General features: G+C 46.7%; 1 protein-coding gene across 4 annotated transcripts in view; it reads left to right on the top strand.

Moving 5' to 3' along the window:
* KCNH5 (potassium voltage-gated channel subfamily H member 5) overlaps positions 1–21,648 on the top strand; it is a 196,296-nt gene that overhangs the window by 23,491 nt on the left and 151,157 nt on the right. For all 4 annotated transcript variants that reach the window (XM_075614860.1, XM_075614859.1, XM_075614858.1 and 1 more), the window contains exon 2: positions 2,430–2,553. In XM_075614860.1, coding sequence (XP_075470975.1) covers positions 2,430–2,553 — 124 coding nt within the window. The remainder of the gene's footprint in view (positions 1–2,429; positions 2,554–21,648) is intronic.

Below are 21,648 nucleotides of genomic sequence, written 5' to 3'. Positions count from 1 at the left end.
TGATTTGCTGTTTCCCAGCTACAAGTTCAAATGTATGCTCATCCCTTCTCTGTCAAAGGACCATTTAGGAAACATTGGAAGATAAATGAGTGATAAGGCAGAGGTATTAAAGCTTCAGGCCAAGCAACATCTTACATTATGTTTTTTTTTATTTTTATTACGTTCTGTACTATGAGAAAATACTTGTAGCATTTTTTTTAAACAACTCAATTACATTTTTAATGTATTATAATGTAACGAGCATTTTTTGTTTCTATAGGAACCATTTACAAAGTCACACCCCCTTCCTCTTCTGAAACGCTCTGGCACACACCCCTTTTTGAGCCCTGCCTTCTCCAGCAGTGCACCAATTGTATCTAGTGACTGCCTGGTCACATGATCTTCCCCACAGAACTTTGCTTCTTTGGGCCGCGCTTATAGTGCTCGCTACAGCGACGGCGCGCAGTGTCAAAGCAAGTAGATGTAATCCGTCGAGTGCGCCTATAGTGGGCGCGACACAGCGACCAAAATCACTGAAATCAATAGATTTGGTATTTATCGCGATGGCCGCACCATGTGACTGCAATAAGCAAATCACATAGCCTCTAGATGATGTCACCACCCCTTGCAGCCAGCGCCATCGCAAAAACGGAATTGCGACTTTTGCGACGGGTGACGTCAATGTAGCCGGCACTATAAGCTCAGCCTTGGTCCTCTTCTGCTGCACTGACGGCCATTTAGTGAACCCCCCCCCCACAGGTCAGGTTTTCAGGATGTCCCTGCTTCAGCGCAGTTGTCTCAATCAGTCTCAGCTCAATTGGAGGCAGCCTCTGATTGAGCCACCTGTGCTGAAGCAGGGATATCCTGAAAACCTGACCTGTTTGTGGGGGGTCTTGAGGACTGGAATTGAGCCCCCCTGACGTAGCACAAAATATTGCTGATTTTTTTCATCTTTGCCTATTACAGTTCTTAAAATAAAGGAATAGACGAAAACGACATTAACGTGAATGCGAACGTTACATTGGCTTTTACAGCCATTCAGAAGCGAGTTGTAAAAGAAAATTGTTACTTTTCCTTTCCCCATCCACCTAGAAAATCAACCATTTACAAAAGATGGCTACATTTAATAAAAAATGACCCATGGATTTCCAAAGTTCACTAGAGCAAAAATCCCCCATTGTTACAGGGTGTACGTTTATACATTGCTACGTGAAATATACACTTATACATCATTTACGCAACACTGCTGGGAGTTGGAATAATAACACCATGCAAAGACTTGCTGTAAGTGATCCTGTAATGCTACTGGTGTCAGTTAAAGGTTATCACCGAGCTCTGCGCTTAACACATAAATGTGCTTCTTTACCATGTGCCGTACATACCAATACTGCAAAGTAGGGAATATCCATGCTTGTACATTAGCAGAGTGGTTTTTTCAGTTAATCAGATTTCTATTTGTTATTTCCAGTTGTTGTTATTTTTATTATTGCATTAGAACAGGGGTAAGCCAACTGCAGTCCTCAAGGGCTAACAGGTCAGGGTTGCAGGATATCCCTGCTTCAGCACAGATGGACTGAGCCACTAATTGAGCCACCTCTGGGATATCCTGAAAACCCGCCCTGGTGGTAGCCCTTTTCATGATATAATAATAATAATAATAATTGTTCTTGTATAGGATATATATATATATATATAGGATATCCCAGAGGTTGCTCAATCGGGCTCAGTCCACCTGTGCTGAAGCAGGGATATCCTTCAAACCTGACCTGTTGTTAGCTCTTGAGGACTGAAGTTGGCCATCCCTGCATTAGAACTAGCATAGAGTATCTTTTTATGCCTAGTAAAAATAACTTTGTAACCCCTTATCTGCCCAAAGTCCCTCCCTGCAAGGCATCGCACATCATAGTTATCACAGTGGTTTTATTGTATTGTACTGTATGTCTTTATTTATATAGCACCATTAGTGTACACAGCGCTTCACAGCAGTAATACGCGTGAAAATCATATAAATAACAAATACTGTAATACTAATGACACATAATGGGAAGTAGTTCTTCAGACATAAAAGTAACATTTAGGAAGAGGAGTCCCTGCTCTGAAGAGCTTACAATCTTATTGGTAGGTAGGGAGAACGTACAGAGACAGTAGGAGGGCGTTCTGGTAAGTGCGTCTGCAAGGGGCCAAGGTTTATATATGCGGTGTATAGTATTAGCCACTGAGCTACTCATATGCTTCGTTAAAGAGGTGTGTTTTAAGGTGGTTCTTAAAGGTGGATAGAGAGGGTGCTAGTCGGATATTGAGGGAAGGGCATTCCAGAGGTGTTAATGGGAAACTTTTCTAAATGGGTTATATGGAGAATGATGAGCAGCCTGAGAAGCCCTCCAAAGCTTTCAATGATTTCAATGTGTTTGGTGATGTTCTGACCTTGCTGTCTCCTCTTCACTTTATAGAATCGAGCTTCTTACTTGGAAACGCACAGATTGTGGACTGGCCTGTAGTATACAGTAATGACGGTTTCTGTAAGCTGTCTGGATACCATCGAGCTGACGTCATGCAGAAAAGCAGCACTTGCAGGTGTGTGTCCTAATCTCTTCGCTTATCCAGGGTATCGTATCATGTTCTGTCCGTACGAACATCGTCTCTTAACCCCTTCACTGCCACAGGTGTCAGTGATCATTCTCCCCCCCATTTTTATTTGGGGCTCGGATATTATTCAAGGATCATTTATCTAAGTTTTATTATGTTTCATACACTCAGCGGGAGTCCTATTCATCAAAGAAAAGGAATTCTGTTGAAAGCCAGGGGAGTTTTGCTTCTGATAAATCCAGTGCAATTCTTTTGCAGAGACTGCCCCAGTTTAGTAGCCGGGAGACTTGTGTAACTAACCCCCCTTGTAAATTCAGGCTAGATTGGGCTTGTAAGAATTGATGCAAGTTATCCGACATGTAAGATTCTAATATTTCACATTATCAGATGTGTGGCAATTTTTTGTGGGCAAATATATTGTAGTTCAAATAACTAGTTACTTTAAAGCTTCCTGACACAAGTAGTGCAAAACTGCGCAAAGCACATTTCGTCTATCAAATGTTTTGGCATCAATTTTTGCATCAAGGAGGGTTTTAACCTGCACCGTGCACCCCACAACTGGGACAATCTACCGGAGACTCTCACAGCTGCCACCAGTCTAAGTTCTTTCAAAACTAAAGCTGTCTCACATTTTAATCTGGTCTGTAACTGTTTCATAAGCGTATAACATATACTATCTCTTACTGTGCATGCAATGTCTTGTATATAATGTATAACCCTGTTCACTTAATGCAACTATGTATTTGTAACCATGTATTTGTCATCAGAACTCTGTGCCCAGGACATACAGGCATACCTCGGTTTAAGGACACTCACTTTAAGTACACTCGCGAGTAAGTACACATCGCTCAATAGGCAAACGGCAGCTCACGCATGCGCCTGTCATCACGTCCTGAACAGCAGTACCGGCTCCCTACCTGTACCGAAGCTGTGCGCAAGCAGGGAGACTATAGAGCCTGTTACAAATGCTTTATTTACATCAGTTATGCACGTATATGACGATTGCAGTACAGTACATGCATCGATAAGTGGGGAAAAGGGAGTGCTTCACTTTAAGTACATTTTCGCTTTACATACATGCTCCGGTCCCATTGTGTACGTTAATGCGGGGTATGCCTGTACTTGGAAACAAGAGGTAACTCTCAATGTATTACTTCCTGGTAACGCATTTTATAAATAAATATATTTTAACAAAGAGAAAAATCCTGTTTCTCTTTAATCTGGTGTTCTTGAACTGCAATAATTGCACAGTTATATAGCTGGAATTCTTTGGTAATGGACACTTAAAAATAATATAGTTTTTAAAAAAAAGGATACCATTTGTAGACATACTCAGTATAACTATATTTCAGAGGGGACATGCACTGTTTGTAAGCATTTGCTGCTGTTTAATATTGTATGTATACCAAGTGTCTGACAAAGTTAAATTGGGAGAAGATTATCGTTTATTTGTAAAGTGTCAACGTGTGTGTGTCTTTAATTGGAAGCCAGGAGAGGGATTTCAGCAGGTGAGACGCTGAGACAGATTTAGGAGAGAGTAGAGTGTTTATAGCAGCCTTTAGGTTAGATTGTAGAGGAGACAGGTGAGAGGCAGCAAGGCCGGACAGGAGAAGGTTACAGTAGTTGAGTTGGGAGAGAATGAGGGCCTGCATTAGAGTTTTTTTTTAGCAGTAGAGGGACAGAGGAAAGGGCTTATATTTGCAATGTTTTGGAGCACAAACGCCAGGTTTTAGCTACATTGTGAATGTGAGGGAGGATTCAAATGTGACCACTAGGCAGCGTGCTTGTGGTACTGAGTGTATGATAGTACTGCGAACAGTAATGTAGAAGGGGGCAGTGGGGCCAGTCTTGGGAGGAAGTACTGTATGAGGAGCTCTGTCTTGGACATGTTAACTTTGAGTCGGCAGAGGGCCATCCAGGTTGATATAGGAGAGAGACATTCAGAGACTTTGGTCTGTACAGCAGGTGTAAGGTCAGGGGTTGAAAGGTAAATTTGTGTGTTATTAGCATGGAGGTGATATTTGAACCCTAGAGATGTGATAAGGGCACCTAGAGAGAGTGTGAAAAGAGAAGAGTTCCTAGGACACAGAGCCCTGTAGTACACCACAGAGAGATCGACAGAGGAGGTGGTGTTGGCAAACGAGACACTGAAAGTACGATGGGAGAGGTAAGAGGAAATCCAGGATAGAGCTCTGTTATGGATACCAAGAGTATGGACAATGTGAAGGAGAAGAGGGTGGTACACAGTATCAAAGGCTGCAGAGCGTTTGAGTAATATGAGCAAAGTGTAATTACTTTTAGGTTTTTTGCAGCATGGAGCTCATTAGTTATTTTGGTGAGGGCTTTTTTCAGTGGAGTGAGCAGTGTGGAAGCCAGATTGTATGGGGTCAAGGGGAAAATAGGTGTTGAGAAAATGGAGCAAGCGAGAGAACACAAGACGTTCAAGGAGTCTTGAGGCAGAAAGGAAATAGGGCGATAATTGGAAGCAGGCAGGGTCAAGTTTGTTGTTTTTGAGTAAGGGTATAAATGTTGCGTGCGTGAAGCAGGCAGGAAATGTACCAGAGTAGAGGGAAGAGTTGGGAATATTTGCAAGTGTAGGAATTAGAGTAGGAGAAAGAGGTTTGAGGGATTAGGGTCAAGAGGGCAAGTGGTAGATGGAGAAGAGGAGATCAGCAACGATACACACCCCTCCTCTGTGACAGAAGAAAAAGAGTTAGGAAAAGGTGTAGATGAGGTGGATACTGGGAGGATCTCGTGCCAAATAGAATCCACCTTTGTCTTGAAATAGTCCGCAAAGTCCTGAGGTGAAATAGAGTAAGAAAAACAGTTAAGAGGGTGGTCTGAGTAGAGTGTCAGACATACAGTATATTCCACAGCACGGTACAATATGGGTACAGAGATGTAAATTGACATACAAAGTAAGGACATACAAGCACAAACAGATACAGAAGGTAATGCGGGCCCTGCTCCCTCAGAGCTTGCAATCTATAGCAGGGGTGGCCAACTCCCAGTCTTCAAGGGCCACCAGCAGGCTAGGTATTGGGGATATCCCTGCTACAGCACAGGTGGCTAAATCGGTGGCTCAGTCATAATGATTGAGGCACCTATGCTGAAGCAGAGATATCCATCAGTGGCTCAGTCATTCTCACTGAGCCACTAATTGAGCCACCTGCGCTGAATCAGGGATATCCTTAAAAACTGGCCTATTGCTGGCCCTTGAGGACCGGATTTGGCCTCCCCTGCTCTAGAGGGAATAAGGGGCAATGTTGACACAAAATGTAAAAGGTGGCTGCTCATTGTAGCACGGAGCATACATCAGGATGGAGTATCTTGACTTAGAAGCGTCCAAACATTCCAACTGTGAAAAAAATATTGCAACGGCTTCTCTTCCTAAATTAGATTTTTAGCATCTCTAGCTAAAAATTGCATTTATGTTTTAGGTAGAGATTTTCATCAAACCCAATTATTTTAGGGAGCATATACTGTTTGTTTTTCGTTTTCTAAATGTGTTTATTGTTCCACAACAAGGATAACTTGCTTAGGACTGAGCACAGCAATCAATCAACTCCAAAGACCAAATGAACAGTTTTTTTCTCTTGTACGGAGGTCTCTGAAGAGCTTCTTTAATACATTGCAAACTTGCCAGCTTTCACTAGATGCCAGAAAGAATCCAGTGCTGAAATACAAAACCACTGAAACCGTTTGCCTCGGGTTAAGCTGGAAATAACAAAGTTATTTTTGAGGCATCACCATGATGCATAATTTGTCGCTCCTTAACTTTTTGTTATTGGTGCCATAATTCCTGATTTTAGAAAACGAAGGGGCTTTATGTATGTATGTAGGATATGTGTGTGTGTATGTGTATGTGTATATATGTGTGTGTGTATGTGTATGTATATATGTATATGTATATATATGTGTGTGTGTGTGTATATATATATTATTTGTTGTTTATATATATATATACAGTGTTCGACCAACCTATACAGTTGCACGCCCCGGGCGAGTGGATTTAACATCGTGGCGAGCTCCTATTGGCCCAAGCAGCACATGTGTGGTACTAGGTGGCGAGTAGATTTTTTGTTGGGCGAGTAGATTTTTTGGTGATTTGTCGACCACTGTATATATATATATATACAGTGGTCGACAAACCTATACATTTGCTCGCCCAAGGCGAGTGGATTTAACCCCCGGGCGAGTAAATATTGGCCCAAGCAGCACACGTTTGGTACTAGGTGGCGAGTATATTTTTTTGTGTGGCGAGTAGATTTTTTGGTGATTTGTCAACCACTGTGTATATATATATTTATATATATATATATATATATATATATATATATTTATATATATATATATATATATATATATATATATATATATATATATATATAAATAAAGCAGAAAATAGCCGTGTTAGTCCAGTTGCGATAGTGCAGAATAAATGAGTTCTTCAGTATTAGGTGATACCTTTTTTTATTGGACTAACAATTTATGTCACATGACAAGCTTTCGATAGTTATCCTCTCTTCTTCAGGTCAAGCAATACTGATATACAAAGGATTCAATGGCTAAAACAGTACACTGTTATATATATATATCACAAATTTAAATACACTATATGCATTTTGTCCTGGAACAGGATTGTATATTTTCTGTATATTTTTTCTGCTCTCACACTGCCAGCTCTCCCCAGGGGAAGTTGCATGTTTTCCCTGTTCCAAGCAGCCAGTGCTCCTGTGTATATTGCAACATAGTTGTTATAATTGGCAACTTCCCAATACTCATAGAATGAGAGCGGCTTTAGCAGGGGCTCGCGCACGCTTGCGGAAGCGTGTGTCTTAACAAATTTGTAGTTTCGGTGCTCACGGGAGCACAGGGCCGGTCACGTGAGCGGTTCACCCAATGAGGGCGACCCAGCTCCGTGACGTCACTGGCCCGCCCCCAGACACGCCCACGGACGGCGCATGCTCTAAGGCCAGGGAGAACACCCGCTTTCCCTCAGCCTCAGCGCGCCTCCGCACGGCTTAAATCACTATGGACTCAGCCTAAGCATTAGACAAACCTTTACAGTGGGAATAAACCTACATATAGTACGTATTGTGGAAATTTGCAAGAACCCAAGGAAGCGGAGGGGTCGGCAGTATTTTAGATGCATTTGCCCATATTTGCTAAGCAGTGCTATGCCATAAGAGACCAGTTGCCATAAGACACCGTACGGCCCTTTATGGCATAGCACCGTTAAGTAGATAAAGCTCACTATATCTAAAGTGCCTGTTGGGGAGTTCCTAGTATTAACACACAGGTTTTCCATCGGGAATTAATTAATCTATCCACAAGACTCGCAGAGCAGTGACAGCCAGGTATCAATCACCTACTGATTTACCCGAAACTGATGGATACAGCCATTTTTGAATGTGCTTAACCTAGCATTTAATATATTTTGCATCAGCGATGCACTACTTACATCAGCTAAAAAAAACTAGTGCTGTGCGGTTATAGCAATAAAATAGAAAGGGAAAAAAATGGACCGATTTCAAATAGAGCATTTATTTCAGAAAAAAGTAAATGTGACTTATTTTAATGAACATCGGAGCTTAACTTCTGCTGCATTCCTCCTTGCATTCTAATCCTTTAGTTTGTCATTGTCAGATAACCACTGGAACATTGTCTGAAACAAATTAGAGTGTAACGCAAGATCAGATGTTTTATTGAACATTCTCTTGCTTCCCATATGTTGGCGTTGGTGCGAGGAGGATTCCGTAAACATTATTTTCCTCCCCAGAAACAATAAAAAAAAAATTGCAACTGTTTTTTCCACTTTTATTTTTCTGTTGTACCAATTAATAATGCTTAATCAAATTGTTACATTAGCAAAACAGTGCCAGTGTATTTGGACTTATTATTATTGTTTAATGCTACGATATTTTACCAGAAAACAAATGTAATCCTCTCTGCCCGGAGAGTAAGGAGTATACATCAGTTGCCTATGTATATGACTTGGCTCAGTCTCTCATACCTTGTCCGGGTGCTGGGTCCGCGCAGGCTGGGCGTAGATATGCTGACGGAATAATGAAGGGCGCCAGGAACTTTTATAGAACAAACAGGAGCTTTATTAACAGCTGTTGGTAATGCTCTTCACATCATGACATTTGTTACTATATACACTTTAACTGGCGAACAACCATGTTTGTACTCTTTCATTCTTCCCTAGGTAATCCTTAGTCTCGTGCTAGGGAGGTGCTTAGGTTTGATGATGTTACTGTACTACAATCTTAAATTGCCATTTTTTGTTTCGGGTCTGTCACTCTTTATATCAATGTGGTCCTATTTTAGGTTGCCCTTACAATCCTGGACTACGGTATCACTACCCCTGTGGAAAGGTAGTGCGTGCCTCTCAAGCACGCTGTCTCGGAGGCAACAGGGGCCCCTCAGCAGGGCCACTCTGATTAGATCCCAGGGCTACCACTTGGATAAGCCCAACAGGGCATAGACTTCCTCTGTAGGAAGCTGTACGCTTCTGTGCTTCCATGGCTACCGGCGCTGACTGGATAGGACACTTTCCCTAACTACAACACAACAAACAGGGACAGGGCATTATCACTATACAGTAACTATACATGGGACCATATTTACATTACCTACTGTGAGGCTCCTCCAACTGTAACAGGAACCTAGTTCTAGAATTTTCAGGCTCAGTATATATACCCTGATGGTGACATCACTGGTCACCATGCATACAGTGGGAGTGGCTTCTTTCCTGCTAAGTCTCTATACCATGTGATAGGAGAGTGGCGTGTTGGGCCCACACAGTTAACCCCTTACAATAGTAGCTCGTAGGCAGGGATACATACACAGGAAATTACTCGCATTTAATTTTGCCACAAACCTAGGAAAAAGTCAATAACAATATCACTTGTGAGCAAATTCACAGGTCTGCAACCCTGCCCTTTCCTCATTATCTCATAGCATACAGTGCTCCCACTGCAGCCAGGGATTCTGGGAAATGACATGCAAATGAACACTCAGTGTCACCTGGTAAAAACAAAGGGAGATGAGCTTTTTGTCCAAGCCGATATGGATTGTTAATGTCCCAGGCTGGACATGAACCCTTTTCCTTCCCTGTGCTCTGGTCGTAGAAAGGTACAGTATGTGTCCAGCTGCAGGAGCAATGCTTTGTGAAGGAATGAAGCTGGTGGGTAAGGGAAGTACCATCTCAGAGTTGCTGCAGGGGCTGAGCACTGTCCCTGCCAGTAACTGCAGCTCCCCTCTCCCGGAGAAGACTGACTTCCCATTCCCAGGATAGGGAAGCAGCTTCCGGGCAGATTAGATAATGGCCATATCGCAGAGGTTCTCAACTCCAGTCCTCAAGACCCACCACCCTCCCCCCCAACAGGTCAGGTTTTCCGGATATCCGTGCTTCAGCACAGGTAGCTCAGTCACTGAGCTACCGAGTGAGCCACCTGTGCTGAAACAGGGATATTCTGAAAACCTGACCTGTTGGGAGGTCTTGAAAACTGGAGTTGAGCCCCCCTGCCATAGAGGCTAATGTCCCAAATAATAATTGTATTTACTTTCTCTAAACGCACCCCCTCTTTCTTTTGCAAGACATAACCTAGTGCGCTATTTTGATTTATACTGGCGTCTAAATGGTAGTAGCACAAGAACAATTTCTCTTTTGACCCCTAAATTCTATTGTATGAAAATATTTGATAACTGATGGGAAAAGTCAAACTCTTTTTGCATCAAAATGTAGTAGAAATAAGGTTCCTGCAATAAAATGAAGAACCGTAATAGGGCATAAACTAGGCTTGTGTACCCTCTCATGAAACAAGCTTCACCCGTCTTCTCTGGCTCCGTGGTTGGATTGAAGCAGTTACATGTTAGACGTTTGTGGAGAAGTGAATGCTACTGTATATCGAGCTCAATGTTCCAATACCAAGGTAATGTTTCAAATAAAACAGCACTGCTAAGGATGGCATAGTCACAATGGCAAAAATCAAGCAGGAAGTACTTTGCGCTGTCAAGTTTTAGCGGTTTGACCTCTGCAGTAACAAGGCGTAGAGCGTTCTAAAAATCAGCATAATAAAACCCTACATTTTTCGCATCCATTAATCTTGGGATGAAATGAACTATTGGATGCCTAATTAGTCAAGGCCACCGATATCTATAACGATGGACCGTATTAAATTACACTTTCTTGAAATCAACATGACTTGTTGAAATTAATTAATTGCCATCGCTGTGTTCTCTGAAACCTAATCACTTGCTGTAGTATGATCTGATGTACAGTGCTTGACTGTGGCATAATGTAGTTTGTAGGCAGTACAGCTTTGCACTCGGCTGTCATGTCCAGAGACCATGCATGACCTGGTCCTCTAACACAGCGGTGCGCAAACTGGGGGGTGCGACCCCCAGGGGGGGCACGAGACTGCCGGCGGGGGGGCGCGGGGTTTACAGAGGCCCCACGCGCTTCCCGAAGGCACTTACATTAAGTGCTCTAACACATGGGGGCTCCCCTCCAGTCTTCAAGCCCCCTCCACCCCTCCAACAAGTCAGGTTTTCAGAATATCCCAGCTTCAGCATCAATTGAGCCACCTGTGCTGAAGCAGGGGCTGATTGAGCCACCTGTGCTGAAGCAGGAAAATCCTGCAAACCTGACCTGTTGGGGGGGGAGGAGGGGGGCTTGAGGACTGGAGTTGAGCACCGCTGCTCTAATAAATGTCCCAAACAATGAATGAAGTCCTTTGTCTCTGGAGTCCCAACACGTGTCCCATATTACCAATTAGAGGGTCTAATAAAAATTAAAACATTGTAAAAATATGGAAGGTTGGACTGTTGGCTCAGAATAATGAAGGTGACATTTTAAGGATATTTTTTATTTATAAGGCACCAGCATATTTGGCATGACATACAATGAACAATGATACAATAATAATTCAACATACAGCTATATTAGTGTTAACACATGCTTGTACAATAGGTAAAACCACTCCAAGGAGCTTACAATCTAAAAGATGTTTAGAAGCCCTATTAAGTACTTTTAGCTCAAGTGAGATGGACTGGGCAGTTGTATTTACTGGACTGCTTATTTAAAGCTTCCGTTTTGGGCATGTACTGCAAGCTCGAAGCCGAAAGCAATCCAGTAATTTCTCCTTACGGGGGGTTTTCTATACAGTATGAATAATAAACCTTGTTCTATAAGAAGAGGCTTTTGGGCAGCGCAGGACCAGCTCCTGACAAAGAATAGAGTGTGCTTGGAAGGCAGAGACTTGAGGCTGAAGGTCCTTAGGATAAATAGACCAGGGACTTGTGATATGAAGGTAAGCCAGGAACAAGCTCCTCGCTAGATTGTCTGGAGCAGAGCTTTGTTGCTGAATTATAGAAGCACTGACATTAGGCAGTGATGTGCTACTCTCCCACTGATGGCCTGTTTCCCACATTTCTGTGTGTAGAGATGCTGCCTTGTGTGCTATAAACACTATGGGAAAGGAAACACCTTTACACATGTAACACAGTTCTCCCCCCCAATCGCAGATAGGGACCAGGTGTGGGGAATCTACATGTATTACCAGGTGTGGTGCAATACCTGTCAGGCTCACAGGAGATCTGAGCCTCCGCTGATGGGAACTTGGGTTGTATCCTGAAACGATACTTAGTGACAGCGTCTCCACCTGTACGGGATCCTAACTAAGTGGGATAACCCTGTGCAGGAACAAATAATGGTAACACACAGATTATAACAATAACCTTTACTAAACGCAATAACATAGATACTCTGTACCCCACAGTAAGACATATATCTCCCAACTGATATCACAGTGAGTATCCCAAAGTACCATGGATGCCAGGCAACAATTCCCTGATGTCCATGTCCCAATGTCAAGGTCCACCCAAATGTGTTGGAGATAGCACTATCCCGTGGAGTGTTAGTGCACTGGTTAGATACCTGCCCGGGGCTCCTGCACCCGGGTATAGCAGAATAGCAAAAGGGGATCTGTCTGATCCAATGTTGTGTCCTTCTCCACTTGGGGTGATTTCCGGAGTGGATAATATCACCGTGTAGCTGGCAGGATTCTTGTCCGCCGGCCGCGGTCACCACGTTGCATCTCACTGGTGCTGTATCTGACTATGAACTACTGGGGAAAGGTACCTGACTACGGACTTTCCCTATAGCAACCACAATCTATAGTGAGTTGGGGCCTAACTGGGGCCTAGGGGGACAAGGTCTAGCTTAGTCCAGAGGAGCACTGCTCCCTGGACACTACTTGCTCCTTTGCAGTCCCTCTTCCGACTCCCGTGGCTCGCAGGGCGCCAAAAGTATCAATCCCCTGAGCAGGGAAACCAGGCCGTGCGATTGGCCGCCTCGCAGCATGTAATCAGCAGATCCGAGTGCTGCTGGGAACTGTAGTTCCCCGTGGAGTGTTTCCCCCTCCTGTTGGCTGCCAGGCACTCTCTGCGCATGCTGGACTGTACTGTGCATGCGCAACCATAATCAACATGGCGCCGCCCTGCAAGGGGTGCCGCCAGAGCCTCCAGCGATCCAGTCGCCACTCCACCATCCCCGCAGTACCTCCCACACCTTGCCGGGGTGCGCGCAAGCAACCAGAGGTAAGGGGGGGTCCAGGGGGAAGCCTGCTATACACAAGAAAATGCTGCTGTGTCTTGTTTCCTTCTGTTTTTGGAGTCATTTATTTATATATGTGTGCGTGCGCATCTATGAACCCCGTTATAACGTGGTGCTCGGGGTCCACATAATGAGACCGCGTTATAACCGGGATCGCGAAATCGAGCTGCAGAGAGGAGAGAGCTGCAGATGCCGGGTAAGTCCTCACGTGGCGGCCATTTCACAAAAAAAAAAATTGGAGATGTTTTTAAATCGGGAGCCACGCTCAGACCGCGTTGGAGCGGATCACGCTATAACGGGGTTGAGCTGTATATTCTCTAATTGTAACATAAACAGTTCCAACTACACTGATGGAATGAAAATATGCTGCAGTATGTTCTGTTCATCTTATACGTTCTCTAAACTGAAAATGCTGCGTATGAATAAGTTACAACCCTCTAAACCAGGGGTGGGTAACTCCAGTCCCAAGGACCACCAGCAAGTCAGGGCTTAAATTAAATGCCGGGGGAGCGCGCACGAGGCCTGTAACTCACTTACCTGGTCTCTGGTAGCTTCTGGCGACGCAGCGTCCTTTGGGTCACATGATGTTGTGACGTCAGAAGACAGAGGAGAACAAGTCAGGGGTCGCATGCTGAAAAGTTTGTGCACCCCTGGGTTACGCAGTTGCACCGCACCTCAACACTGCGTCTGTAATTTAAGTAACATTTGACTCTTGTCTAAGAAACGTGAGTGTGAGATGTAAAATGTTTCTAATGAACCGTATTCATTTTCTCTTGTTAAGCATTTTAGTTTATCTACCAATATATATTGCAGTAAAGGAAAACAAATCCGAGAAGAAGCAAAGTGGAATGTCTGAAAGTTTAAACGCGTTATATTTTTCGTACTGCAATAGAGACAATTAATGGCGACAGATTGCTGCCTGGAACGTCACTTGTTAAATGTTTTAAAGGGAAATTGGCTATTAGTGCATAAAAAAAAAGAAAGATTTTTTTTTTATATGATATAACAGGTTTTTATTCTCGCCCATGATTTTACAATCCCTTAACTCTGACATTTACGTTCTTTTTATTGCTTTCTAATGCTCTGTGAAACGACACAATTTCTGTTTCCCAGTCTGGTCAAACACGGACTCTGCAACGTACAGTAGAGTCGGAATCTTCTACCTTTTCTATTGTATGTGTTTGGGTATTGTTGTAATTTGTACAGGTGTTGATGTATATGGTGTCTGTGAGTGAGCTTTAGTTAATGAATCCCATGCCACAAGTAGTTACATATTTATTACGTTGTTGTGCAGTGATTATTAGATGCAAGGGAAATGTATACAAAAGTGCCCACTAATTGGGCATTGTATTTGTACACTAGGAGATGTTTACATGAGTGTTTCCATTTTTGTCGGGAGGGATAACATGCATAATTAATATTGTTTGTAGTTGTATCGCACAGTCGTCGTGCGTGTGCTTTTTACATGGTACATAACAGACCAAAAGCACAAAGATGAATGCTATGTGTTATAATTTAGATCATATTCACTTTAGATCTACAAAGAGATAAAGGCTGATCCAAATTTGCATATTCGCTCCATCGGCTTGGCAGACATGCATTGCCACGCTAACCTGAAAAACATGCCTGGCCTAGGTGCACTATGTAAAAATACGTCATACAAAAATAGAATAAACACGGCACTCGCAGGTCTTGATGGAACCAAAACATTGTTTCCCTCTTTTATACTTTGCATTTTGATATATATATGTAAGGATGTGTATACCTATATATGTATGGTTCCGCGCTGTCACTGACATAGGAAGCGCCATACTGTTCTTTTGCCAGTAAGGTCACTGAGTAAGAGTCAGGCTGCGCATGCGCGAGGAAAGCGCGCGAACGGCAACCAATCTGGAGAGACTTTGGGGGTTGCACTCTGAACTCTGAACTGTGGGAGAGTCAGCTGAGGCTGGGGACCAATAGGGTGCGAGACTCTGGATAGAGGGAAGAGGATGCGTGTGGGCGGTGGGACACACGAGTGAGAGGTGAAGGAGGAAGGTGGCGGAACCTCGTGTGCGCGAGCGGAGGGTCAGTGACCCTTCCGCTTAGGTGAGAGACATTCCCCAGCCCCCAGGAGCATTACCCCTGTCATTGTAGGGTGCCGTTTTTGTAGGGACGGCCGTAGTAGTTAGGGACCCATCCTTTAGTGCGGTTCAGCTGCGGAGTGGCGGACGCCATCTTGGTCTGGCGGTCAGACCTCACAGCATCACGGAGTGTCGGCGAAAGGCTGGAGCAACACTGAGTACCTGTGGGAAGTGGTGTGGTCACCGTAGTGACCGGAAGGTATCTTTAATCAGCAAGTGCACCTACACCGGTCATCAGGCGCTGATCCCGCCTCCCACTAACTAATTGGGGGCACTAGTGTGCCAACGTACTATGCGGTACAGACACTAGTTACAGGACATACTCCTAGGGAGAGTGGTGGAGCCACCCGTGTACAGGACATTATACCGAACAAGGTGTGGCCGAGCCACTGTGTGTGTGTTTTACATGTTGTGCTATATATATAGAGTATAAGGGTTATGATGTGTTATGTATATTCTATAATCGTTCCTTTCATATTGCAATAGTAAAAGGTTGCCCGTTGCACAAATCGTTGTATGTTTCTTACTCAGGGCAGATTCTCTAATATGGGGATCCTGGGTAAGTGGAGGCGCTGCACCATGATAGTTAAGGGTATGACCCCAGGCTCTCCCATGGCGGAGGCTCAGAGCTCCTGAACCTACAGGTATATACAGTACACCAGTAGTTCCTTTCAATCCAGGATTCACAAAAAGGGCTACATTTGGAGGCGCTGCTGAGAGACTTAGACCTGGGGTGCCCCCTCATTCTTTTTTGTTCGTATTGTGCAACCAAACACATCATGTCGGTGCCCTCGGCGCTCGAGGTGCGCAAGTGGGCCCAGCGGCGCGGGATTCCCCTAAATCGTGCTTTCGCGCTGGGCCATGTTCCCGCCACAATCTCGTTAGGTACAGTGACTGAGCAAGTCCGCAAACTCCCGCTCCTGGACAATGCCCAAGTACAAGATCATTTCTATGACCGCGACCAGGCCTGGCGCCGGGTCTTGTATGCCACTGAACAAGATATATGCCCAGAGTCCTTGCCCCGTATACTGCTGCTGCCCGAGGCCCCGGGGGTGCGCTGTCCCATAGTCCAGGTGGACACCCCTGCGCCCCTGGCCACTTCCACCCCACAGAGAGAGCATACAGCCGCAGTAGGTGCCGCGACTGGGGTCACAGACCATTCCCCTGACCGTGGCCTGCAACCGCGCTGGCCAGCAGCCCTGAACCTAGGCTCCTCGGCCACCCCGCCAGGCCTGCGGTCCGGCCTCAACCGACTTAGCTTATCCAGACTAGACACTTACCCCGCAGTCGGGGATAGCCTACCGGGAGACACCTCTATTCCCGCGATAGCAGCCGCTCTCCACAACACAACCCAGTCGCTCCAGTATAGGAAGTTAAAGGCCTTCTCCGGCGAGAAACCCACGCCCCAAGGGGAGGTAGGGATAGAGGACTGGTTGGATCACACAGAACAAGTGCTGCCTGAATGGACCTGCACGGACGCGGTCCGGAGACAACGCATCGTTGAGTGCTTGCGGCCCCCCGCGTCCCACATGGTGCACTACTACCGAGATGACAATCCGGAAGCTGATGCAGCAGATCTCATCTACTCTCTGACAAAGGCGTATGGGGCTCCGGTGGATACTTATGCGTTGATGGCCAAATTTCACGCGTTAGCCCAGAAGGAAGGGGAAATGGTGTCCGACTTCCTCAGGCGGCTACACCTGGACTTATGGAACCTGGTGAGGAAGGGCGTGGTGCCAAGGATAGAAGCCAATGGACTGCGCACCACTCAGCTGTTGAGAGGGCTCCTGCACCTACACCCCGTGTCGGTACGGGTTAGTAGCTGTCTAACTCCCGGGCAAGCTTTATCGTTTCACGACCTAATGGATCGGGTCCAAGCGCACGAGATGGTGTTGTTAGGACGCGACCTGGCTCCGGGGAGAAAGCCCCCGCCCGGCAGTAAGGAAGTCAAGAAAGTGGAACCCAAGGCCGACGGACCTGAACCTGGGGACCTCGATCCCGACCACGAGGACGCCAGCACGCCAGTGGCGCCCCGCCCTCGTCTCTCGACTGGGCGAAGCTCACCAACCGGGAAAAGCGAGAATTACCTCAGCCAGATTCAGTGCTACGCGTGCGGGAAGATGGGACATCTGCGTGCCCGTTGCCCCACCTTACGGAAAACGGCCTCCCGGCCCGCGCAGTCAATGCCGTGCAAGACTCTGGAGGGTGGAGGAACGTCGCCGCCATCCCCAAGCAGTCGGATCGGCCCCGCCGCCATCATTCGGGTAGTCATCGAAGGCATCTACGCCGCCGCATTACTGGACACGGGATCTCAGGTGACCATCGTATACCGGCCCTTCTACGATCAACACCTCCATCGATTACCGTTACTCTCTGCGGATGCCTTGCGACTGAGGGGGTTGAGTCGTGAGGATTACCCCATAGACGGCGTAGTAAAGGTGCAGTTAGACATTCCACAGCTGAACACTGGTAAACATCATCCCATGGAAGTGGAGGCCCTAGTGTGCCCTGAACCGCAGGATCACCCCAGTGCACCGATCATCTTGGGCACTAACGCTGACATTGTGCGCGCGGTGTTCCGCATGTATTTGCAAGAGGCGGGAGAAGCCCCGTTGCTGGCCCTGGCCGACTGCCCTGCTCTCCAAGAGGTCTGCGGGAAAATCGCGACAGAAGAAGAGCATGGGATGCTCTATAGTCAAGAGTGGGGACTGACTCAAATTACCCCGGGGGAAGGAAGGATGATGGTCGCCGCATGCCACTACCCGGATCGACGCCCGGAGGATCAGCTCTTCTCCTTAGAAAGTGTGGCCCAGGATGAGCACCGGCTGGGCTACGAAGTGTTGGCCTCCGTAAAGAAGTGGCCTGGAAAAATCCCTGAGCGCACCTGGGTATACGTGCAAAATATCTCCCCATATCCCATGAGCATTGATCGACGCCAGCCACTAGGCAGAATATACCCTGTGACTCCCGAAGAGAAGAGCGTAACGGGGCGACCCCATAACTATGGTCATACCTCCGGATCCTGGCTGGAATTCGACTTTGGGGATTCTCCGCTCCCCGAGGAGTGGAGGGAAAGGCTGCGGATCGAGTTACAAAAACGCCAGCAGGTGTTCTCCACCAGTGACATGGATGTGGGATGCAGCCGCAGTGCCCGCCACACCATCCGAATGAGTGATGCTACTCCCTTCCGGGAACGTTCTCGACGACTCGCCCCCCGGGACGTAGACGAAGTGAGAAGGTTAATCGCCGAAATGGAGCGGGCTTGGATCGTGCAAGGGTCCCGGAGTTCTTACGCCTCGCCCATTGTGGTAGTCCGCAAGAAGAACGGGACCGTGCGCTTATGCGTGGACTACCGAACACTGAATAACCGCACCATTCCCGATCAATATACGCTGCCCCGAATCGAAGATTTATTGAACACTCTGACGGGAAGTACTTGGTTCAGTGTACTCGACCTCCGGTCGGGGTATTACCAGGTACCCATGGGGCAGGAGGACCAAGAAAAGACGGCCTTCATCTGCCCCGTGGGGTTTTATCAGTTCACTCGCATGCCGCAAGGGATCTGCGGGGCACCCGCCACGTTCCAGCGATTAATGGAAAAAACTCTCGGAGACCTGAACCCGCAAGAATGCCTGGTGTACCTGGACGATATTATAGTGTTTGGGCGGACTCTAGAAGAACACTCCGAGAGACTAATGAAGGTGTTGGATAGGCTTCAGGGGGAAGGCCTCAAACTATCTCTGGACAAATGTAAATTCTGTCGGTCCTCTGTGACGTATGTGGGCCACATCGTATCGGCTGAAGGGGTGTCCACCGATCCTGGGAAGATAGAAGCGGTGGTGAACTGGCCTAGGCCTCAAAATATTCAAGAGCTGCGGTCGTTTTTGGGATTTTGTGGCTATTATCGGCGGTTCGTGGAAGGCTACTCTAGCAAAGCAAAGCGGCTGAACGATCTTCTAAGGGTGTACCCAGGGGAAACCGAGAGGAAGGGGGTCACGGCGCAGACGCCCTTTGGGGAGAAATGGACCCCAGAATGTGAACAGGCCTTCCTGAATTTAAAGACTAGCCTCACTCAGGCTCCAGTCTTGGCCTATGCGGATCCAGAACGGGAATATGTCCTACATGTCGATGCTAGCCTTAGCGGGCTGGGAGCGGTATTGCATCAGAAGTATGAGACCGGGCTACGTCCTGTGGCCTATGCGAGCCGAAGCTTGACCCTTAGTGAGCAGAACTATCCGGTCCACAAACTGGAATTCTTGGCCCTAAAATGGGCCGTGGTGGACAAGCTGCATGACTACCTGTATGGGGTACAGTTCGAAGTACGTACGGACAACAACCCCATGACCTATATAAATACCTCAGCCAAATTGGATGCCACTGGACACCGTTGGTTAGCTGCCCTGGCCAACTATAGGTTCAACCTCAAATACAAACACGGACCTACCAACATAGGTGCCGACGCTCTATCGCGTCGACCTGGCCTTCAGGCTACCCCTGATGAAGAGGTGTGGGAAGAAATACCGGGCCCCGGGATTCGTGCTCTCTGTTCCGTGGCTGCGATAGTCGACAATCAGGTTGCATTCTCGGAATTACGGGTTGCTGACTCGTTGGGATGCCATTCACGAGCCATTCCTCGGGCCTATCAAGGTCGAGAAGGGATGAATATCACGGAAGACAATATCATCTCATGGAGGGATCTAGTGCATTACCAAACTCAAGACCCCATAGTGGAGATGGCTCGTCAAGCGGTACAACGAGATGATCCTTCTATACTGAAGCAAGCCCCCAAAAACTTGGTGAAACTCCTGTTGAACGAGTTTGGAAAGTTCGAATTGGACAATTGTTTGTTATATCGGGTGATACCATATCATAACCACCCCGATCGGCGTCAGCTGTTTCTACCGGAGCGCTTGAGGACCCTGGTCCTTCGGGCCCTTCACGATGATCATGGCCATTTGGGCATTGATAAGACATATGGGCTGCTACAGGATAGGTTCTACTGGCCTAGGATGAGGGAGTCCGTGGAACAGCATTGTCGAAGGTGTACCCGCTGCCTACAAAGAAAGACACTGCCCACCAGGGCAGCTCCCATGGCACATTTGAAAAGTTCGGGTCCCATGGATCTGGTGTGTATGGACTTTCTCTGTATTGAGCCCGACAGTCGGGGCGTTAGTAATGTTCTCGTGATCACTGACCACTACACCAGGTACGCCCAAGCGTTCCCTACGAAAGATCAGAAGGCCGTAACGGTGGCCCGAGTCCTGTGGGAGAAGTATTTCATTCATTATGGATTACCAAATCGTCTTCACTCTGATCAGGGCAGGGACTTTGAGAGTACACTGATAAAGGAACTGCTCACATTACTAAACATTGCCAAGTCGCGGACTACCCCGTACCACCCCGAAGGGGATGCGTTGCCCGAACGGTTCAATCGCACCTTGTTAGACATGTTGGGGACACTGACAAGTCCACAAAAGACGGAGTGGAGTAAGCACGTCGAAGCGTTGGTGCATGCGTATAATTGTACCCGGCATGAGTCCACTGGGTACACCCCGTACTTTTTGATGTTCGGAAGGGAAGCCCGGTTACCGGTGGATGTGCGACTACGGATATCTACCGATGGGGTATCCAATAGGACGCATTTTCGATATGTACAGCGACTGAGGGACAGTTTGCAGCTGGCTTATAAATTGGCTGAACGAACGGCCGCACAATTGAATGCGGGAAATAAAAGACGCTACGATCACAAAGTACGTCACAAGGAAATTCACCCCGGGGATGCGGTCCTCTTACGCAACTTAGGTGTTCCTGGGAAACATAAATTGGCGGACCGGTGGCGAGAAGGTGTGTACGAGGTGGAGTCACAAATGCCTGGCCTTCCAGTGTATCGGATCAAGGACTCCGAAGGCCACGTAAAAGTGTGGCATAGGAATCATCTACTTCCCATACCTCAAGTAGGGAACAATGAGTTAGAATTATCTGCTACGCCAATAGATGGAGAAGCTGAAATTCCAGAGTATGGCCTAGAGACTGTAAAAATTGCCACCTCTGAAGATCCGATGGAAGGAACCTCTCAAAGGGGCCTTCCGGCCGCGGGGGCATCTCCCGAAGGAGCTACAGGTAAAGAGCCTCTTGGCCCGAACATTGATAATCTGACTCCAGTGAGTCAGTCCCTGGATCCACAAAGCCCATGTTTCACCCCCAAAGAGACTTTAATAATGTTGAAAACCCCTCAAGGGTAGAGATGGAAATACCAGATGAAACTGGATACTCTGCAGAGGAAGCAGAGGAGAATCACCCTCGGCGAAGTCAAAGAACCAGTCAGCCTCCCATGCG

This window comes from Ascaphus truei, chromosome 9, assembly GCF_040206685.1.
Source record: "Ascaphus truei isolate aAscTru1 chromosome 9, aAscTru1.hap1, whole genome shotgun sequence".
Classification (NCBI taxonomy): Eukaryota; Metazoa; Chordata; class Amphibia; order Anura; family Ascaphidae; genus Ascaphus; species Ascaphus truei.
Note: the sequence above shows the minus strand (reverse complement) of the source record. Positions and strands in the feature narration are given on the sequence as shown.